General features: G+C 40.2%; 1 protein-coding gene across 3 annotated transcripts in view; it reads left to right on the top strand.

Annotated features, from left to right (window-relative positions):
* LOC125996010 (E3 ubiquitin-protein ligase TRIM38-like) overlaps positions 1–16457 on the top strand; it is a 39458-nt gene that overhangs the window by 19765 nt on the left and 3236 nt on the right. Inside the window, exons 4-6 of one of the 3 annotated variants that reach the window (XM_049764965.1) lie at positions 11174–11404; positions 14159–14181; positions 14275–14387. The exons of 1 other annotated variant lie outside the window; for it this stretch is intronic. In XM_049764965.1, coding sequence (XP_049620922.1) covers positions 11174–11404; positions 14159–14181; positions 14275–14387 — 367 coding nt within the window. The remainder of the gene's footprint in view (positions 1–11173; positions 11405–14158; positions 14182–14274; positions 14388–16457) is intronic. One more of the 3 variants, XM_049764966.1, reaches the window with a different exon arrangement.

Here is a 16457-nt window from a genome sequence, read left to right as displayed (position 1 = left end):
CAAAGACTCGTGAATTTCCAGGATCCTTGGAAATCAAATGCAGAAAAATCACAAATCCCACTGTGAATCAATCCTGTGGAAGTTTCTTGATTTTAGACTCTCTTCTTGGGACAGAAACAAAATTTCTATTTCTCTTATCCAATCTCTATATTGCTATAATAGACATTTTTTGTCATATTACTTTCGATTCTGACCATCTGAGATCAGAATTACAGGAAATTGCATAACTCTGGCCCCATACCAACACCAACACCCACATAGTTTCATTTAAGACCTGAAGCCAGAGTAAAATTTCATGTTAAAGTGGAAGGAGGTAGAAGCCACAGAGGGAGCTGTCATGGACACGCAAGAATTTCTGGATGTGATGGAAATACTGGATGATGTTGAGACAAGCCATTCTCAGTCAAGGAAACCTCCTGTTGAAGATAAGAGAAAGTAAGTGGTTGCATATGGTTGTCCTGAAGGGATTCCCACAACAAAATTCTAAAATGATTGCTTGTTCTCTCTTGTCTGCTTTCTTTATTCGCACACTCCATACCATTAGATGATCCAGGATGTGAGGAGAAAAATAACCCAGGACAAGCAACATGGGACCCAGAGGAAAAGGGATCCTTCCTAGAAGTGTAAAATCTTTGTCAGAAAAAATCCTATTCCTTTCCTTTAGAAAATAATTTGTCAAGGAAGTCTTTAAATTAATTTCTCTAGGATTCAGTCAGACTAATCCTCATTATAGGGAGAAATAGCTTCCTAGTAACTTTTGAATTCTCTTGTTTATAATCCCAGACTCTGAAAATGCAAAGGAAAAATTAGTTTCTAAACTTCTAGCCACCTCTACTTTTTCCCCACAAACTCCTTTTAAGGAGGGAATAAGGAACTAGGAGCAGGTTTGTGTGGATAATACTTATCTCCTCTGTGATCTGGAACTCCCTTTTTTGTCTCTGACTGTGATGTCCTGTCTGATGGACACTTAGGAACCCATTGCCCTGAATCTCATTTCTCTTCACTTCTCCCCTCTGAACATGGTGGGTTCTGCCAACTCTCTTCTTCATCCCATTTTACTTCATCATTTCAGAGAGACAATCGCCAGGTGTGAAAAGGGACAGGGATTCCAGGGAAGTGTATATTCATTACTCTGGAAAGTTCTATCTTTTCTTCTAGGTCCAATACTGGAGCATTTCAAGGAGTCATGGCATCAGGTACAGTGACCAAGAGACTGAGAGAGGAGGCCACCTGCTCCAAGTGCCAGCAGCTGATGACCGATCCTATGATTATTGACTGTGGGCACAGCTTCTGCCGTGAGTGCCTAGTGATCATCATGGACCAACATAAAAAGATTGTAATGGGGAAAACATATGAAACGATACATTTCTGTGAAGTTTGCAATACTGCCTTCAAAAAACAGAACATTCGACCTAATAAGAAGCTGAAAACCATCATCGAAACTATCAAGGAGATAAACTCTGAAAAGTTGTGTGAGAAACATGGAGAGCTGCTCCATTTCTTCTGTGAAAATGATGAAGAGCTCATTTGCTTGTACTGTGAACGAGAATCACAACACAGAGGGCATACCACAGTCCTTGTTGAAGATGTCTGCCAAGAGTACAAGGTAAGCATGCATGTCAGAGAGAGATCCACCTGCTCTTGTGAGACTCCTAAGAACTGAGATTTTTTTTTCCATTTCAAAGTTTGTGGTAATGTTTGGTCAATATTGCTTTCAGTAGTGTCATTGCTAAAAGGAACTAAAGTTCAGTCTCCACTGAACTCGTGGCTGATAGTTCTTTAAGACATTTGTCTGTGAATTCATGCTAATGAAATTCTTCTCTAGAATCTTTCCCCTAGTGTGAGCAAATACATGCTTCATTATGTATGTTTGTCATGTTTGGACATGGCTTATCATCTCATATCATGTACATAAGTTGAGAAAGACAATGTAACCATGTGACAGCATATAAAAACTTGGCAGAGGAGCCAGAGAGATAACACAGCAGTAGGGCACTTACCTTAGACTCAAAAGAACGGTGGGCCTAACTAATCCCAGCATCCTATATGGTTCACCGAGTCTGCCAGGAGCAATTTCTGAGTTTAGGGCCAGGAGTAACCCCTAAGTGCTACTGGGTTTGACCCAAGCAAACAAACAAACAAACAAACAAAAAAACTTGGGAGAATAGTAAGTTAATCCTTTATAGGTTCATAAATGTTGATTGTATTTAGAAGTATGGAAAGGCATAGGAGTTAAATGAGCAGAAAAACACATGCAGAAGGGAAATGACTATGTCCAGGCTGCGTGTGTGTGTGTGTGTGTGTGTGTGTGTGTGTGTGTGTGTGTGTGTGTGTGTGTATGTTGAATCGGTGATGATGTGGGAATAAAATTTGTGCTCACATAAGTTGAGAGCCCAGTGATACCAAAAGTAGAACTAGCTACTGAAGGGTTTGCATTTGTGGATCAATATTGATATGAAGAGAGCATTCTGTCTCTGAAAAGAAAATGGAAACATCATTATAAGATCAATTATTTCATGAAGATGAGGGAACTGGCTGTTTATATTAAGATTCAGAAAGGGTGGGGCTGGAGAGAAAGCATGGAGATAAGGCATTTGCCTTGCATGCAGAAGGACAGTGGTTCAAATTTCGGCATTCTATATGGTCCCCCGAACCTGCCAGGAGTGATTTCTGAGCATAGAGCCAGGAGTGGCTCCTGAGCGCTGCCAGATGTGACCCAAAAACAAACAAACAAAGATTCAGAAAGGGAAAAGGAAAGAACAGTAAATGACTGGTTGTGCAAGATCAAGCTATGTAAGGAAAGTTTTCATCTCAAGCATTCTAAGTAATTCACTGAAAAGCATATATAGAAGTGGACCCTTGGCTTTTGTGGGAGGAGAATCAGGTATGCTCTGTCTATATTTGATAAAAAAAAATAATGTACCCCTGGTTGGGGCTCTGTGTTTTCATTCCCACATTGTAAGTGTTCTTGTGTGAAGGTTCTGCCTTCTTTCTCAGGCATGTCACTACTGAAAACTGAGCCACAGAGTAGAGGCCCTACTATAACTCTTTGAAGCAACAATGGACTGATGAACCTGAAAGGGGTTATCAGACTAACATAGACAGTGACTGCAACCCACAAGTCAGGTTGCTTTGATGAGAATCTCAGTCCTGACACTGACTATGCAGCTAACTGTGAAAGTGAGAAAGTGTTTCATTTTCTTCATGACTTGGTTTTCTCCAATTGTATATGTGTGGCTTCTTGATAACATGCATACAATGGAATAATAGGTAAGAACTTCACCACACCATCCAAACACCTTAGTTTGAGATTGCTACAAGCTTTAATGATAATGACATATGTGAAACAGCTAAGTAGCACTGGGTGCAAAGCTAGGGTAACTAACTACCTATGGTTTACCAGTCACAAGAGCCGTTTCTTGCTGCCTCAGGATGATGAGTACACGGAGCACATGGGACTATTCTTTTAGTATTGAACATACTGAGTTTGACTCTTATGAAAATGGTTTTCCATGAAAATCTAAGAATCTCTTTAAAAAAGTAACTTAACATCTTTCTTATGGAATCTAAATGTTTGTTTCCTTACACAATTTGTTTGCTTTCTACATGATCATTGGCCACCCTCCTACATGAATTGCTGCTCATACCTTCTCTGTCATCAGTCTCTTTCCCTCACAATCACCATGTAAAATAACCTGATTTGATTTTTTGTGGGTCAGTGATTATTCTGAATATTCATATTCATATTTATTCATTATGCACAAGTTATGTGACCAGTGTTTCTCTAGAAAGAAAAAGCTCAAACATCTACCTTTTTTAAGTCTCTGGAATAAGTACTTCATTCTTTCTAAAGCTTCATCCCTCAAGCAAGAACTGGCATTAATAGTTCTACCAATTTCTCGCAATTGTTAAGGGGATCAAAGATATTTGCTGTTCTGACAAACTTGCTTCCTCTGTTAGAATGAAGACTCAGCATATAATCATTGTTATTGTTACATGGAAAGTACTAAATGGTCTAAATCACTGGGATTCCCATACTAACCTAGTAAAAAGTTGTAAACTTGTGTACCTCTTAATATCACTTTTCAGGGAAAACTACAGGAAGCTGTAAAAAAATTGCAGAAAAATGTTCTCACATGTAACAATGTGAAGTTGTCGATACAAATGCAGAAAAAAAAATGGAAGGTAAGAAATTTGAAATTTTTTTATTTTAATTTTTTCCTTTATTTAAGCAATGTAATTACATACTTTATTGTAGTTGAGTTTTAGTTATAAAAAGAACACCTCCCTTCACTGATGTAAATTCCTATGACCAATGTCCTCCATCTTCTTCCTTCTCTACCCAGTGCCTGTATTCGAGACAGGCATTCTACTTCTCTCACTCATTAACATTGTCATGATAGTTAGTGTAGTTATCTCTCTAACTACACTCACTAGTTTATGTGAGGAGCTTCATATCAGAGAGTTGGTCCTTCGAAGCCTTCATCTCTGTTGTCAGGGCATTATTACAATAATGTCTTGGTTTTTTTTTTAAACCCATAGATGAATGAGACCATTATGTGTTCATCTCTCTCCTTCTGACTTATTTCACTCAGCATATTGGTTTCCATGTTCATCCATGTATAGGAAAAATTCACGACTTCATCTATCCTGATAGCTGCATAATATTCCATTGTGTATATGTACCAAGTTTCTTTAGTCATCTATCTGTTGAAGGGCATCTTGGTTGTTTCCAGAGTCTGGCTATTATAAATTGTACTGCAATGAATATAGGTCTGATGAAGGCATTTTTGTATTGTGTTTTTGAGTTCCTAGGGTATATCCTGGGAGTGGTATAGCTGGATCAGATGGGAGCTCAATTTCCATTTTTTTGTGTTTTTTTGTTTGTTTGTTTTTGGGCCACACCCGGTGATGCTCAGGGGTTACTCCTGGCTGTCTGCTCAGAAATAGCTCCTGGCAGGCACGGGGGACCATATGGGACACCGGGATTCGAACCAACCACCTTTGGTCCTAGATCGGCTGCTTGCAAAGCAAACGCCGCTGTGCTATCTCTCCGGGCCCTCAATTTCTATTTTTTTTGAGAAATCTCCATATTGTTTTTCACAAAAGTTATACTAGATGCATTTCCACCAGCAGTGAATGAGAGTTCCTTTCTCTCCACATCCCCACCAGCACTGATTTTTCTTGTTCTTTGCTATGTGTACCAGTCTCTGTGGCATAAGAAGGTACTTCATTGTTACTTTGATTTGCATCTCCCTGATAATTAGCGTTGTGGAGCATTTTTTCATTTGCTTTTGGTCACTTGTATTTCTTCTTTAAGAAATTGTCTGTTCATTTCTTCTCCCCATATTCTGATGGGGATAGATTTGTTGTTGTTGTTGTTGTTGTTAAATTCTGAATATGCCTTTAGTCTCAATGTCATGGAATGTTTTACCTACATGATGTTATAAAGACCTTATGGTTTGGGGCCTAATATCAAGGTCTTTAATCCACGTGGATTAGACCTTTGTGCATGGTATTAGGTGGAGGTCTGAGGTCACTTTTTTTTTTTGCAAGAGGCTGACCAGTTGTCTCAACATCACTGTTGAAGAGGCTTTCCTTACTCCATTTTACATTTCTTGACCCTTTATCAAAGATTAGTTGATTGCATGTCTGGGAAACATTCTCTGAATATCCAAGTCTATCCCACTGATCTGAGGGTTTGTGTTTCTTCTAATACCATGCTGCTTTAATGACTATTGCTTTGTAATACAATTAAAATTGGGGAAAGTGATGCCTCCCATATTCCTTTTCTCAAGGGTTCCTCTAGCTATTTGTGGGTATTTATTGTTCCAAATGAATGTCAGAAATGCTTGATCCACTTCTTTGAAGTATGTCATGGGTATCCTTAGAGGAATTGCATTAAATTTGTACAGTGCTCTGGAGAGTAATGCCATTTAATGATGTTAATCCTACCAATCCATAAGCAGAGTATATATCTTTATTTCCTTGTTTCCTCTTTTATTTGTTTTTTTGAGGGGTGGCCCACACCCAGTGACTCTCAGTGGTTACTCCTGGCTATGCGCTCAAAAATTGCTCCTGGCTTGGGGGACTATATGGGACGCTGGGGTATCAAACTACGGTTCGTCTTAGTCTAGCAAGCACAAGGCCTTATGCTCTGTGCCACTGCTCTGGCCCCTCTTTTATTTCTTGAAGCAGGATTTTGTAGTTTACTTTCTATAGGTCCTTCACATCTTTAGTTAAGTTGACTCCAAGGTATTTGAGTTTGTGTGACACTAGTATGAATGGGATTTTTTAAATGTCTATCATTATTGGTGTATAAGAAGGTCATTGCTTTTATTCTTGTTAATTTTGTAGCCTGCCACTTTGCTATATGAATCTATTGTTTCTAAAACTTTTTTGGTAGGGTCTTTAGGATTTTCTTTTTTTTTTTTTTTTGGTTTTTGGGCCACACCCGGCATTGCGCAGGGGTTTACTCCTGGCTGTCTGCTCAGAAATAGCTCCTGACCGGCACGGGGACCATATGGGACACCAGGATTCAAACCAACCACCTTTGGTCCTGGATCGACTGCTTGCAAGGCAAATGCCGCTGTGCTATCTCTCTGGGCCCCAGGATTTTCTATATATAGTATCATGTCATCTGCAAACAGTGAGAGCTTGACTTCTTCCTTTCCTATCTGGATGCCCTTAATATCTCTTTTTTTTTTTTTTTTTTTTTTTTTTACCTGATTGCTATGGCAAGAACTTCCAGCATTATGTTGAATAGGAGTGGTGAGAGAGGGCAGTCTTGTCTCATACTAGATTTTAGAGGAAATACTTTTATTGTATCTCCATTGAGAATAATATTTTCCATTGAGTTGTGGTAGAGGGCCTTGATTATATTGAGAAAAGTTTCTTCCTTTCCCATCTTGATGAGAGTTTTTTTTTTTGTATCAAGAATGAATGTTGGGGGCCGGGCGGTGGCGCTGGAGGTAAGGTGCCTGCCTTGCCTGTGCTAGCCTAGGACGGACCGCGGTTCGATCCCCCAGCGTCCCATATGGTCCCCCAAGAAGCCAGGAGCAACTTCTGAGCGCATAGCCAGGAGTAACCCCTGAGCGTCACAGGGTGTGGCCCAAAAACCAAAAAAAGAAAAAAAAAGAATGAATGTTGGACCTTATCAAATGCTTTTTATTTCAATGTATCTATTGATATGGTCATTTGGTTTTATTTTTTTTGTTGATATGATGTATTATGTTGATTGATTTTTCTATGATAAACTATCCTTGCATTCCTGGAATGAATCCGATTTGGTTGTGGTGTCTGACCTTGTTGATAAAGCCTTAGATTCTAGTTGCCAGAATATTGTTGAGGATCTTTGCTTCTGTGTTCATCAGGGATATTTTCTTTTTTCTTTCTCTATCTCTCTCTCTTTCTTTCTTTTTCCTTTCTTTCTTCTTTTTCTTTCTTTCTTTCTTTCTTTCTTTCTTTCTTTTTCTTCCTTCCTTCCTTCCTTCCTTCCTTCTTCCTTCTTTCCTTCCTTCCTTCCTTCCTTCCTTCCTTCTTTCTTTCTTTCTTTCTTTCTTTCTTTCTTTCTTTCTTTCTTTCTTTCTTTCTTTCTTTCTTTCTTTCTTTCTTCTTTCTTTCTTTCTTTCTGTCTTTCTTTCTGTCTGTCTTTTTTTCTTTCTTTTTTTCTCTCTTATTTTTTGCTTTGTTAGATATGAGCATGCACACATATATCACATATGTTTACATACATATAAACACAAATTCATACAAGTCGTGAGAATTGTTTTATCATCTAGGATTAAATCTAGGCATTGACACCTATAAGTCATCTGCTCTACAAATTGAACCACATCCCTAGTCGCCTCCTCTTCTTTCTCTTCTTTTTTCTTCTTCATCTTTTTTCTTCTCCTCTATCTTTCATTTTCTCTTCTTCCTTTCTTCTTCTTCTTCCTTCTTCTCCTCTTCTTACTCTTCCTCCAACTTGTCTCATTATTATTCTTTTCCTGGGTCTCTGGGACTTCAAGTATTATGTTGTTTTTCTTGAATTTATCTAAGACTTCAATTTTTATCTGTTCACATTCTTTGAGTAGGTTTTTCTTTGTCTAATCATTTGTTTTAAGGTTCTTTTCTAATCTCTTCTGCTGTATGGAGTTGTTCTGCATCTCATCTAACAGCTCACTAAATGAATCCTCAGCTGCTGTTACTCTGTTCGAGAGGCTTTCCATTGAGACTTTTACTTCATCTACTGAAAATTTCAGCCCTGCTGTTTCAGATTGGAGTTTTCTGATTTCTATCTTTGTGGTCTGTTCAGTTTGATCTATTCTTTGAGTTCTCTGAGGATCCTCCATATTTCTTCTCTAAACTCCTTATATGAAAGGCTAACTAGGTGATTGGCTTTTCTCTGGTCATCAGAACTACCATCTTCATTCTTTGTGCATGAGTTGGCCTGCGTTCTTTCCCCTTTGTCTCACTTGTAGTTTGGTTTTTTTCCTACAAGGAATGGTGGAGTTCATTGTTCATTGGCTAGAAGATAAACACAGCAGTGAGGCTAAGTGAAGTGGCCATGCTCCTCTGGCACCATCCTTTGTAGATGGGGACAACCTACCTTGCTTGTGAACCTTGAGATTAAGTTCGATGGGATCTTCCTCAACAGCCTCACACAGGAAAGTAGGAAGCCAAGAATGGAGGAATTCAGAGGCTCTTAATAATACAATGGCAGGAGTCTGACACCACCCTTTGTGGTTGGAGACAGCCTACCTTGCTGGTGAGCCTTAATGGCATTATGTTTGCTGGGGGTCTTACTCAGCAGCCTCATGCAGGAATGCAAAGGCCCTTTATAAGCCCACAGCATCAGTCTGTCACCACCTTTTGTGGTGGGGACAATCTACCTTTCTAGTGAGTCTTGATGGAATTAAGTTTACTGGAGCCTTCCTCAGCAGTTTCACACAGGAAATCAGAAAGCCCAGAAATTTTAAATGATTGATTCAACTAATTTTCCTCCTAAGACATAGGACCTGGGGCTGAGTCAGCAAATGCACAATGATTGATGTTTATCCTGCAATCAGACCAACTTGGTGAAATCTAGAGAAGAGACAAGAATGTGTTTCTATGACATGGGTATTTGCATTTAAAGAAATCTATTTCCAGTCCTTTTAGCTCTCAACCAGAGTTGACAAGGATTGTGGATATTTCAGTCAAACAAAGCAGAATAGTGTATTTCCTTATTCAGACTTTTACTTGATTGGATTCAAACACAATTATCTCTTTGGAAGTCTTAACTTTATCAAGTTGGCACATTTTACAGTGGCCAGAAGGTCTGTTTGCAAGCTCAGAAACTAGCCTTTGGGAAACAATAATAAAGTATTCCTTCTGGTGTAGTGTGTGCCACTCAGGCTCCTGGAGTTGCATGAGCATGTAGACTCTGGCCTTTAGCAGGGGCTCCTAGACTGAACAGACTCTTTCCAATTGTCAAGTCTTTTATTGAATTGGTGATAAATTCCTGAAATCTGCCATCAACTCCTTCCAGCCAGTGAAGCCTTTGCTCTTTCAAGAATACCTTTAAATTCTGTCCTGATCCTTTGTTGTTGTTGTTATTGTTGTTGCTGTTTGTTTTCTTTTTTGTTTTGTTGTTCGTTTTTGCGCCACATCTAGTGATGCTCAGGAGTTACTCCTGGCTATACGCTCAGAAATTGCTCTGGCTTGGGGGACCATATGGGACGCTGGGAGACAGAACCTCGGTCAGTCCTAGGCTAGAGCTTGCAAGGCAGATGCCTTACCTCTAGCACCACTGCTATGGTCCCTGTCCTGATCCTTTGTGACCAAATGATAAACTTTCTTCCACAATGGTGTGACTTGGGTCATAAGGAGAACTTCAGTTATTATTAACTTATAACGAAATTTCATTCATGCAAAAATTAAATCTTCCCCTTCTTCTTGCAAAGCTCTATTTCATCCTAAATCACTTGTTCATAGTTCAATAAGAGTTTTTTGAACTCTTGTTTTTTGAACAGATGTTCCTAAAATAGGAATAAAAATGGCAAGTCTGTCAGAAGGAACACTGAGTCACACTAGATAGATCATTCGATTCCTGTCAGTCTTATGCCTAAGGATGATTTAGAGGAAGTGGGTGGAGAATGAGTGTTACTGTTATCTAGAATCAAAGTCTTTCAACAGAACTGAGAATCAAGGAACTCCCTGACTGATTGTCCTCAACAACTGTCTTGTTTTCTTTGGTTTTTGTTTTTCATTATAAGTTTTTGCTTCAGAAATTCTTTTTGTGCACAAGATGCAGACTATGAGTCTTCTTTCCTCAAGAGTTGTCTAGCTATAATTCACAAACACACCTCCAGAGCCTTAGTATTATGATCATAAATTATAGCCCTCCTGCCTCTTCTCTTTTTTCTGCACGTTGAGCAAAGAGAAGGAAATAAAGCAGATTCTCTAGAAAAAATGTGACAACTTCTCCCTTATCTAAGTGTCTGCCTTCTGGCCATGACTCTCAGCATCAGGGCACATAAAGAATCCTTCCATTTAGAATGATTCATGAGAAGTGAAGTCACAGTAGCCAACAAGCTTTTCTTGGGTGAGTGTTGGTGCAAAGAAACATCTGAAAAAGCCTTCCATTTTCACTGTTTTGGGTGTGTAGTTCATTGGCATTAAATATGTCTAAGGTTTGGCCAAACTTCCCACTAACATCCTGCAGAAATTCTTCAATAGTATAGACTGAAACACTGTAATTCATGCACTAATGCCTAACTGATTCTTTATCTTAATTCTTGGTAATAATACTATAGTTTTTGTGTCTTTGAATAGGACTGTGGATCTTTTATAGTGGGTTGATACAATGTTTTTTTGGGGGGTCACACCTGGCAGCAGTGGGGGCTTATTCCTGACACTGTGCTCAGTGGTTAGTCTATGTGGCTTGGGGCATCTTATGGGGTTCTGTGTACAAGGCAAGCAGCCTGCCTGCTTATTATCTCTTTAACTTCTGAAACCATTTTGTCATTTTCTGCTCTTTTTTTGAATTAATTTGAATTAATAACCCCCTTTCATTTAGGCTGCCATTTTCTTTCTCATTACCTCTGATTCATATTCAGTTAAGTTTGCAGATCCAATTCTGTTTACTTATTCACTTAGGAATCAAAACTCAATTTGTTTCCATATTTTTATTTTTTTTTTTTACTTCTAGGAAATGGTATCTCTTCAGACACAAAAAATCCATTCTGATTTTAATGATCTTCATAGATTTCTGAATATAGAAATAAATCATTATCTATGGTCACTGATGGAAGAAGACAGAAAGACTCAGAGGATATTGCAGGAAAATGAAGATATGATAGAGAAACAAAGCAAAAAACTGCAAACTCAAATTCTTGAACTAGAAAAGAAATGTCAGGACTCAATACAGAATCTGATGCAGGTAAGACAGGTAACTTGGAGGGTGAAGAGTAAGCATCTGATGCTAGCAGGTGCAGAGCAGTATTACATACATATATTAATACATATATAAATCTGGTATAAAAGGATATTCCATTGTTTTCTTGATTTAGATTTCTCTTATAAGTAATGATGAAAACTTTGTCATGTGTCAAGTTGGCCAATCATCTGTTTTCTTCAGAGAAGTGTCTGTTCATTTCCTATCCCCATAGGAAAAATCCATAGGGATTTTTGAATTTTTTTGTTGTTGGTCTTTGTGATTGCTTTATCTCTTGGAGAGTAATAGTTTATCTCAAGTGTTGAGTGTAGGTATGTTCTGTCATCATTTGGCTGTCTTTTAATTTCACCTGACATGTTTTATTTTGGGCCATGCAGACATTTTTTAATTTGATCTCAGCACATTTGTTTATTTTTGTTGTCTTAATCCTTGGAACTTAATCATTGAAGGCACTTTGAGGTTTGAATCTTGAAATCTCTGCCTGTATTTTTCTCAATGCATATTATGGATTCTGGTGGCATTTTAAGCTTTTTTTTGATAAACATTGAATTGACTATTGTGTAAAAGTCACTGAGACTTGAATTTGGTTTCATTTTTTTCACATTTGGTTATGTAGATTTTCCAGAACCATTTTGGGTTTGGGATTTATTTATTTAGTTAGTTAGTTAATTTTTTATTTTTGGTTTTTGGACCACACTCCTGGCTGTCTGCTCAGAAATAGCATATGGGACACTGGGGTTCGAACCTACCACCTTTGGTCCTGAATCAGCTGCTTGCAAGGCAAATGCCGCTGTGCTATCTCTCCGGGCCCGGTTTTTTTTATTATATTTTATTTTTTGGTTTTGGTTTTTGGGTCATACCCAACCATGTTCAGGGCTTTACCCTGACTACACTCAGAAATCACTCCTGGCAAAGTTGGGGAGAATATGGGATGCTGCCAATCGAATTGGGGTCTGTTCTGCAATGGCCTATGTCTGTGCTATTGCTCTGGCCCCCCAGAACCATTTGTTAAGAAGTCTTTCCTTAAACCACTTCAGTTTCTTTCTCAAAAAGTAATTGACCATAGCTGTGAAGATTTGTCTTAGGCACTTGGTTCTCACACATACATTGGGGTCCTCAAACTTTTTAAACAGGGGGCCAGTTCACTGTCCCTCAGACCATTGGAGGGTCTGACTATAGTAAAAACAAAACTTATGAACAAATTCTTATACACATTGCATATATCTTATTTTGCAATGAAGAAACAAAACAGATACAAATACAATATGTGGCCCGTGGGCCATAGTTTGAGGACCACTGTGACCTGGTTATTAAGAAAAGACTAGTGAGGAAGTTTGTGCAGGCTGACAAGGCCTGCCTTAGAGAGATAGTATAATGTATAGAGTGCTTACCTTGCATGTAGCCAAACTGGCTTAAACCACTGGTACCACAGCACTACATATGGTTTCAGAGACACACTTGGAGTGATTCCTGGGCACAAGCCAGAAATGTCTCTGAGCACTGCTGGTTACTGTCCCAAAACCAAAAGCCAAACAAAACAAAATCCCCATTAGTTCTGGGAACAAAATGTTATTATTTTCTAGATTGGCTTCATGTACCTCAATCAATAGGTTCTCTATTTTAAAAGTGTGTTTCTTGGGAGAACTATGGAAGAGCTGTTCCCCACTTTAAGAATATGGATTATCAAACTGTCTTTTTAAAGATTCACATGGATGGCAGTGGTTGATAAAATAGGGCAACCCTGGCCCGGAGAGATAGCCCAGCGGCGTTTGCCTTGCAAGCAGCCGATTCAGGACCAAAGGTGGTTGGTTCGAATCCCGGTGTCCCATATGGTCCCCTGTGCCTACCAGGAGCTATTTCTGAGCAGACAGCCAGGAGTAACACCTGAGCACCACCGAGTGTGGCCCAAAAACCAAAAAAAAAGGGGCCGGGCGGTGGCGCTAAAGGAAGGTGCCTGCCTTACCTGCGCTACCCTAGGACGGACCACGGTTCGATCCCCCGGAGTCCCATATGGTCCCCCAAGCCAGGAGCGACTTCTGAGCGCATAGCCAGGAGTAACCCCTGAGCGTCACCGGGTGTGGCCCAAAAACCAAAAAAAAAAAAAATAGGGCAACCCAAATGAGTGATAACCTTTTCCCGGGTATGGTTGCAAAATTCTTATTTCATGAGTTCTAATAGGCCTTTATTTGCACCAAGGGTTCAGGCAATGACATAAATGCCTGAAACTCTTTATTCTAGTCCACCCAATAGAATTGGTGGTTAGTTTACAGACAGAGATTCCCTTTAGGATAACTGCCCATCAGTCACCTTAACTACCACTATAATGATCCAGTCACAGGACATGAGCATGGATTCAGCACCAAGGACATTTATGACAAATGACCTCTGATATAAACTCACTCACCAGATGGAAATCATTTTGCTGACAGCAAGAGGTATCCTGAAGCCTCACTGGGCCTCTTCCCAAGTGGTCCACAGTTGTAATTGTAGATACTACAAGCATTCAAAATTCTCCAGAAGGAAAAGGAAAGTCTCAGAGGCTGAACACATGTTACCATGAGAATTATACTTTGGAGACTGGGATGCCAATGCCAGTATGAGGAATCCACAGTATCTAATGCTGTGTTCACTCTATCCTCGTACTAGAAAAGTGTTTATGGATAATAGCCCCGTGTACGCGCCAACACCCTTGAAATAGTGATGTTTTCACATTCTCATTTGGTCTTTGTTTCTCCACAGGACGTGAAACAAACCTTGAGCAGGTGAGTGCCATGCAAAGTCCGGTGGGAAGGGGTGTGGCTCTGAGGAGACTGAAAATTTCCACTCTGACAGCATCTGTGGCTCTGCTTATTCAGAAACTCAGCAGTGAAGCTGGAATTCCCAAAGGCTGTCTCTTTGGACCTTCATACCAAGTGTAATGCTTCTGAGCTCTTCTTTTATGTGAGAAAAGTGCTGAAGAGGTATCAAGGTATGAAAAGTAATGCATATCCTAAATTCTATTTTTAATTAATTAATTTTTTATTTTTAATTATGAGAACAAAGATGCAAAGAAAGAGAACAAAGTAAAGTTACAGTGGAAGGACAATCACCCATAAACAGAATTCTCAGTAGTCCCATTGCTGATATCTTAACTTTGAACTTTCAGCCAAAGAACATTAAGAAAGGGCCCGGAGAGATAGCACAGTGGCATTTGCCTTGCAAGCAGCCGATCCAGGACCAAAGGTGGTTGGTTCGAATCCCGGTAGCCCATATGGTCCCCCATGCCTGCCAGGAGCTATTTCTGAGCAGACAGCCAGGAGTCACCCCTGAGCACCGCCGGGTGTGGCCCCCCCCAAAAAAGAATGAAAATGCCCTTGGAAGCTTCCCCTAAGGGGAGAGAATTCCGGCCAGCAGTTTCTCTCAACCCAGGGAACAGCCAGAGGACATCTCCAAATTATTCGCAAATGGCCTGAATCACCCAGCACCTACAAACCAAATTAGGAGAGGTTAATAAGAAAGACTCAAGATGACAGTTGCCATTCAAGAGCGTTTATTCAGGAAAAAGCTTGGTCTTTTATCCCCTAGCAATTAGGGGAGGTTTCACGAAAAGCAGGAAGCATCACTTAGCCAATCACATTTGGCCAGGTATATACACAATATCCAATGATAACATTTCTTCCTCACAAGGCAAATACGGCTAACTTGTTTTTCTGGGGTACAAGGCAGGAAGCTGGATTGCAACAGTGGGGGAGGAACAGATCATAGGACTTCCTTATATAAGCAGGACATCTGGTTTCAGTTACAGGAACTAGCTTCAAAAGGCAAATGTTATAAACAACTTTAAGGTCAAAGAGGGAGTGGAGAAACATAGCAATACATTGTAAAGATGTTTTGTTCAGAAGTAGAAGAGGGTTCAAGTCCCCAGGGCAAATAACAAATGGAACATGCATTGAGCAAGCTCCTGTTGCAAGAACCAAATTTAAACATGCTGCTTTTCCTGTTAGCTCAGGGGCAAAAAACCGCAACTGCCAGCAAAGCAAGAAGATGGCTGGTGGGTGTAAGCTTCTTCACAGAAACGGTGGGTGCTTGGTCACCCACAAAAGAAAGATACAGTCTTGGGGCTAGAGAGATGGCATGGAGGTAAGGCATTTGCCTTGCATGCAGAAGAACAGCGGTTCAAATTCCGGCATCCCCTGAGCCAGCCAGGAGCGATTTCTGAGTGTAGAGCCAGGAGTAGTCCCTGAGTGCTGCCGAGTGTGACCCCCCCCCCAAAAAAAGAAAAGAAAGATACATGTAGTATATGAAAATATTTCCATAAGGTTATTCTTGGGGGCCTGGAGAGATAGCACAGCGGCGTTTGCCTTGCAAGCAGCCGATCCAGGATCTAAGGTGGTTGGTTCGAATCCCAGTGTCCCATATGGTCCCCCGTGCCTGCCAGGAGCTATTTCTGAGCAGACAGCCAGGAGTAACCCCTGAGCACCGCCGGGTGTGCCCCCCCCCCCCCAAGAAAAAAGATTGTTCTTGGAATTGTTGTATATAACCTTAGGATTTTTCTGTGACTATTGCCCCACTAGACCTTCAAGGTGGGGGCACTGTTGAATTGTCAATAAATAGCTTGATGGACAGGGGAAAGGGGGTCTTTTTTGCCAGAGTTGGGAGCAGACTGCAAAAGGACTCTCTCTTCGCCCAGCCTTTTACACCCTAACCTTCTTGTCTGTGTGGATTATTATTTGCTGCGGATAAATATTACCAAGATCTCCCCCCGAAAGGGGACAAGGGGATGGGAATTAATTTCTCATTCTGGGAACTATTTGTGGATTCACAAACACCCAACAAAGGATTTAACAGCACAGATTCACAGCAGATACAGTCTTTAGCACAATTCACATGCACGAGGTGGTCTTATAAAGTGAAATATAGACTTGACATCCCTCTGAAGATGCCAAAGGCATTGTTAGAGCCTCTTACAATCCATGTGGAAGGAATCATATAAGAAGGCAGAGTTCACAGATTCCACCAGAAGTCTGATGCCTGTAGAGCCAGGAGTAACCCTTGAGCA

This window comes from Suncus etruscus, chromosome 18, assembly GCF_024139225.1.
Source record: "Suncus etruscus isolate mSunEtr1 chromosome 18, mSunEtr1.pri.cur, whole genome shotgun sequence".
In the NCBI taxonomy this organism is placed as follows: domain Eukaryota; kingdom Metazoa; phylum Chordata; class Mammalia; order Eulipotyphla; family Soricidae; genus Suncus; species Suncus etruscus.
This window is presented reverse-complemented; position numbering and strand designations above follow the sequence as displayed.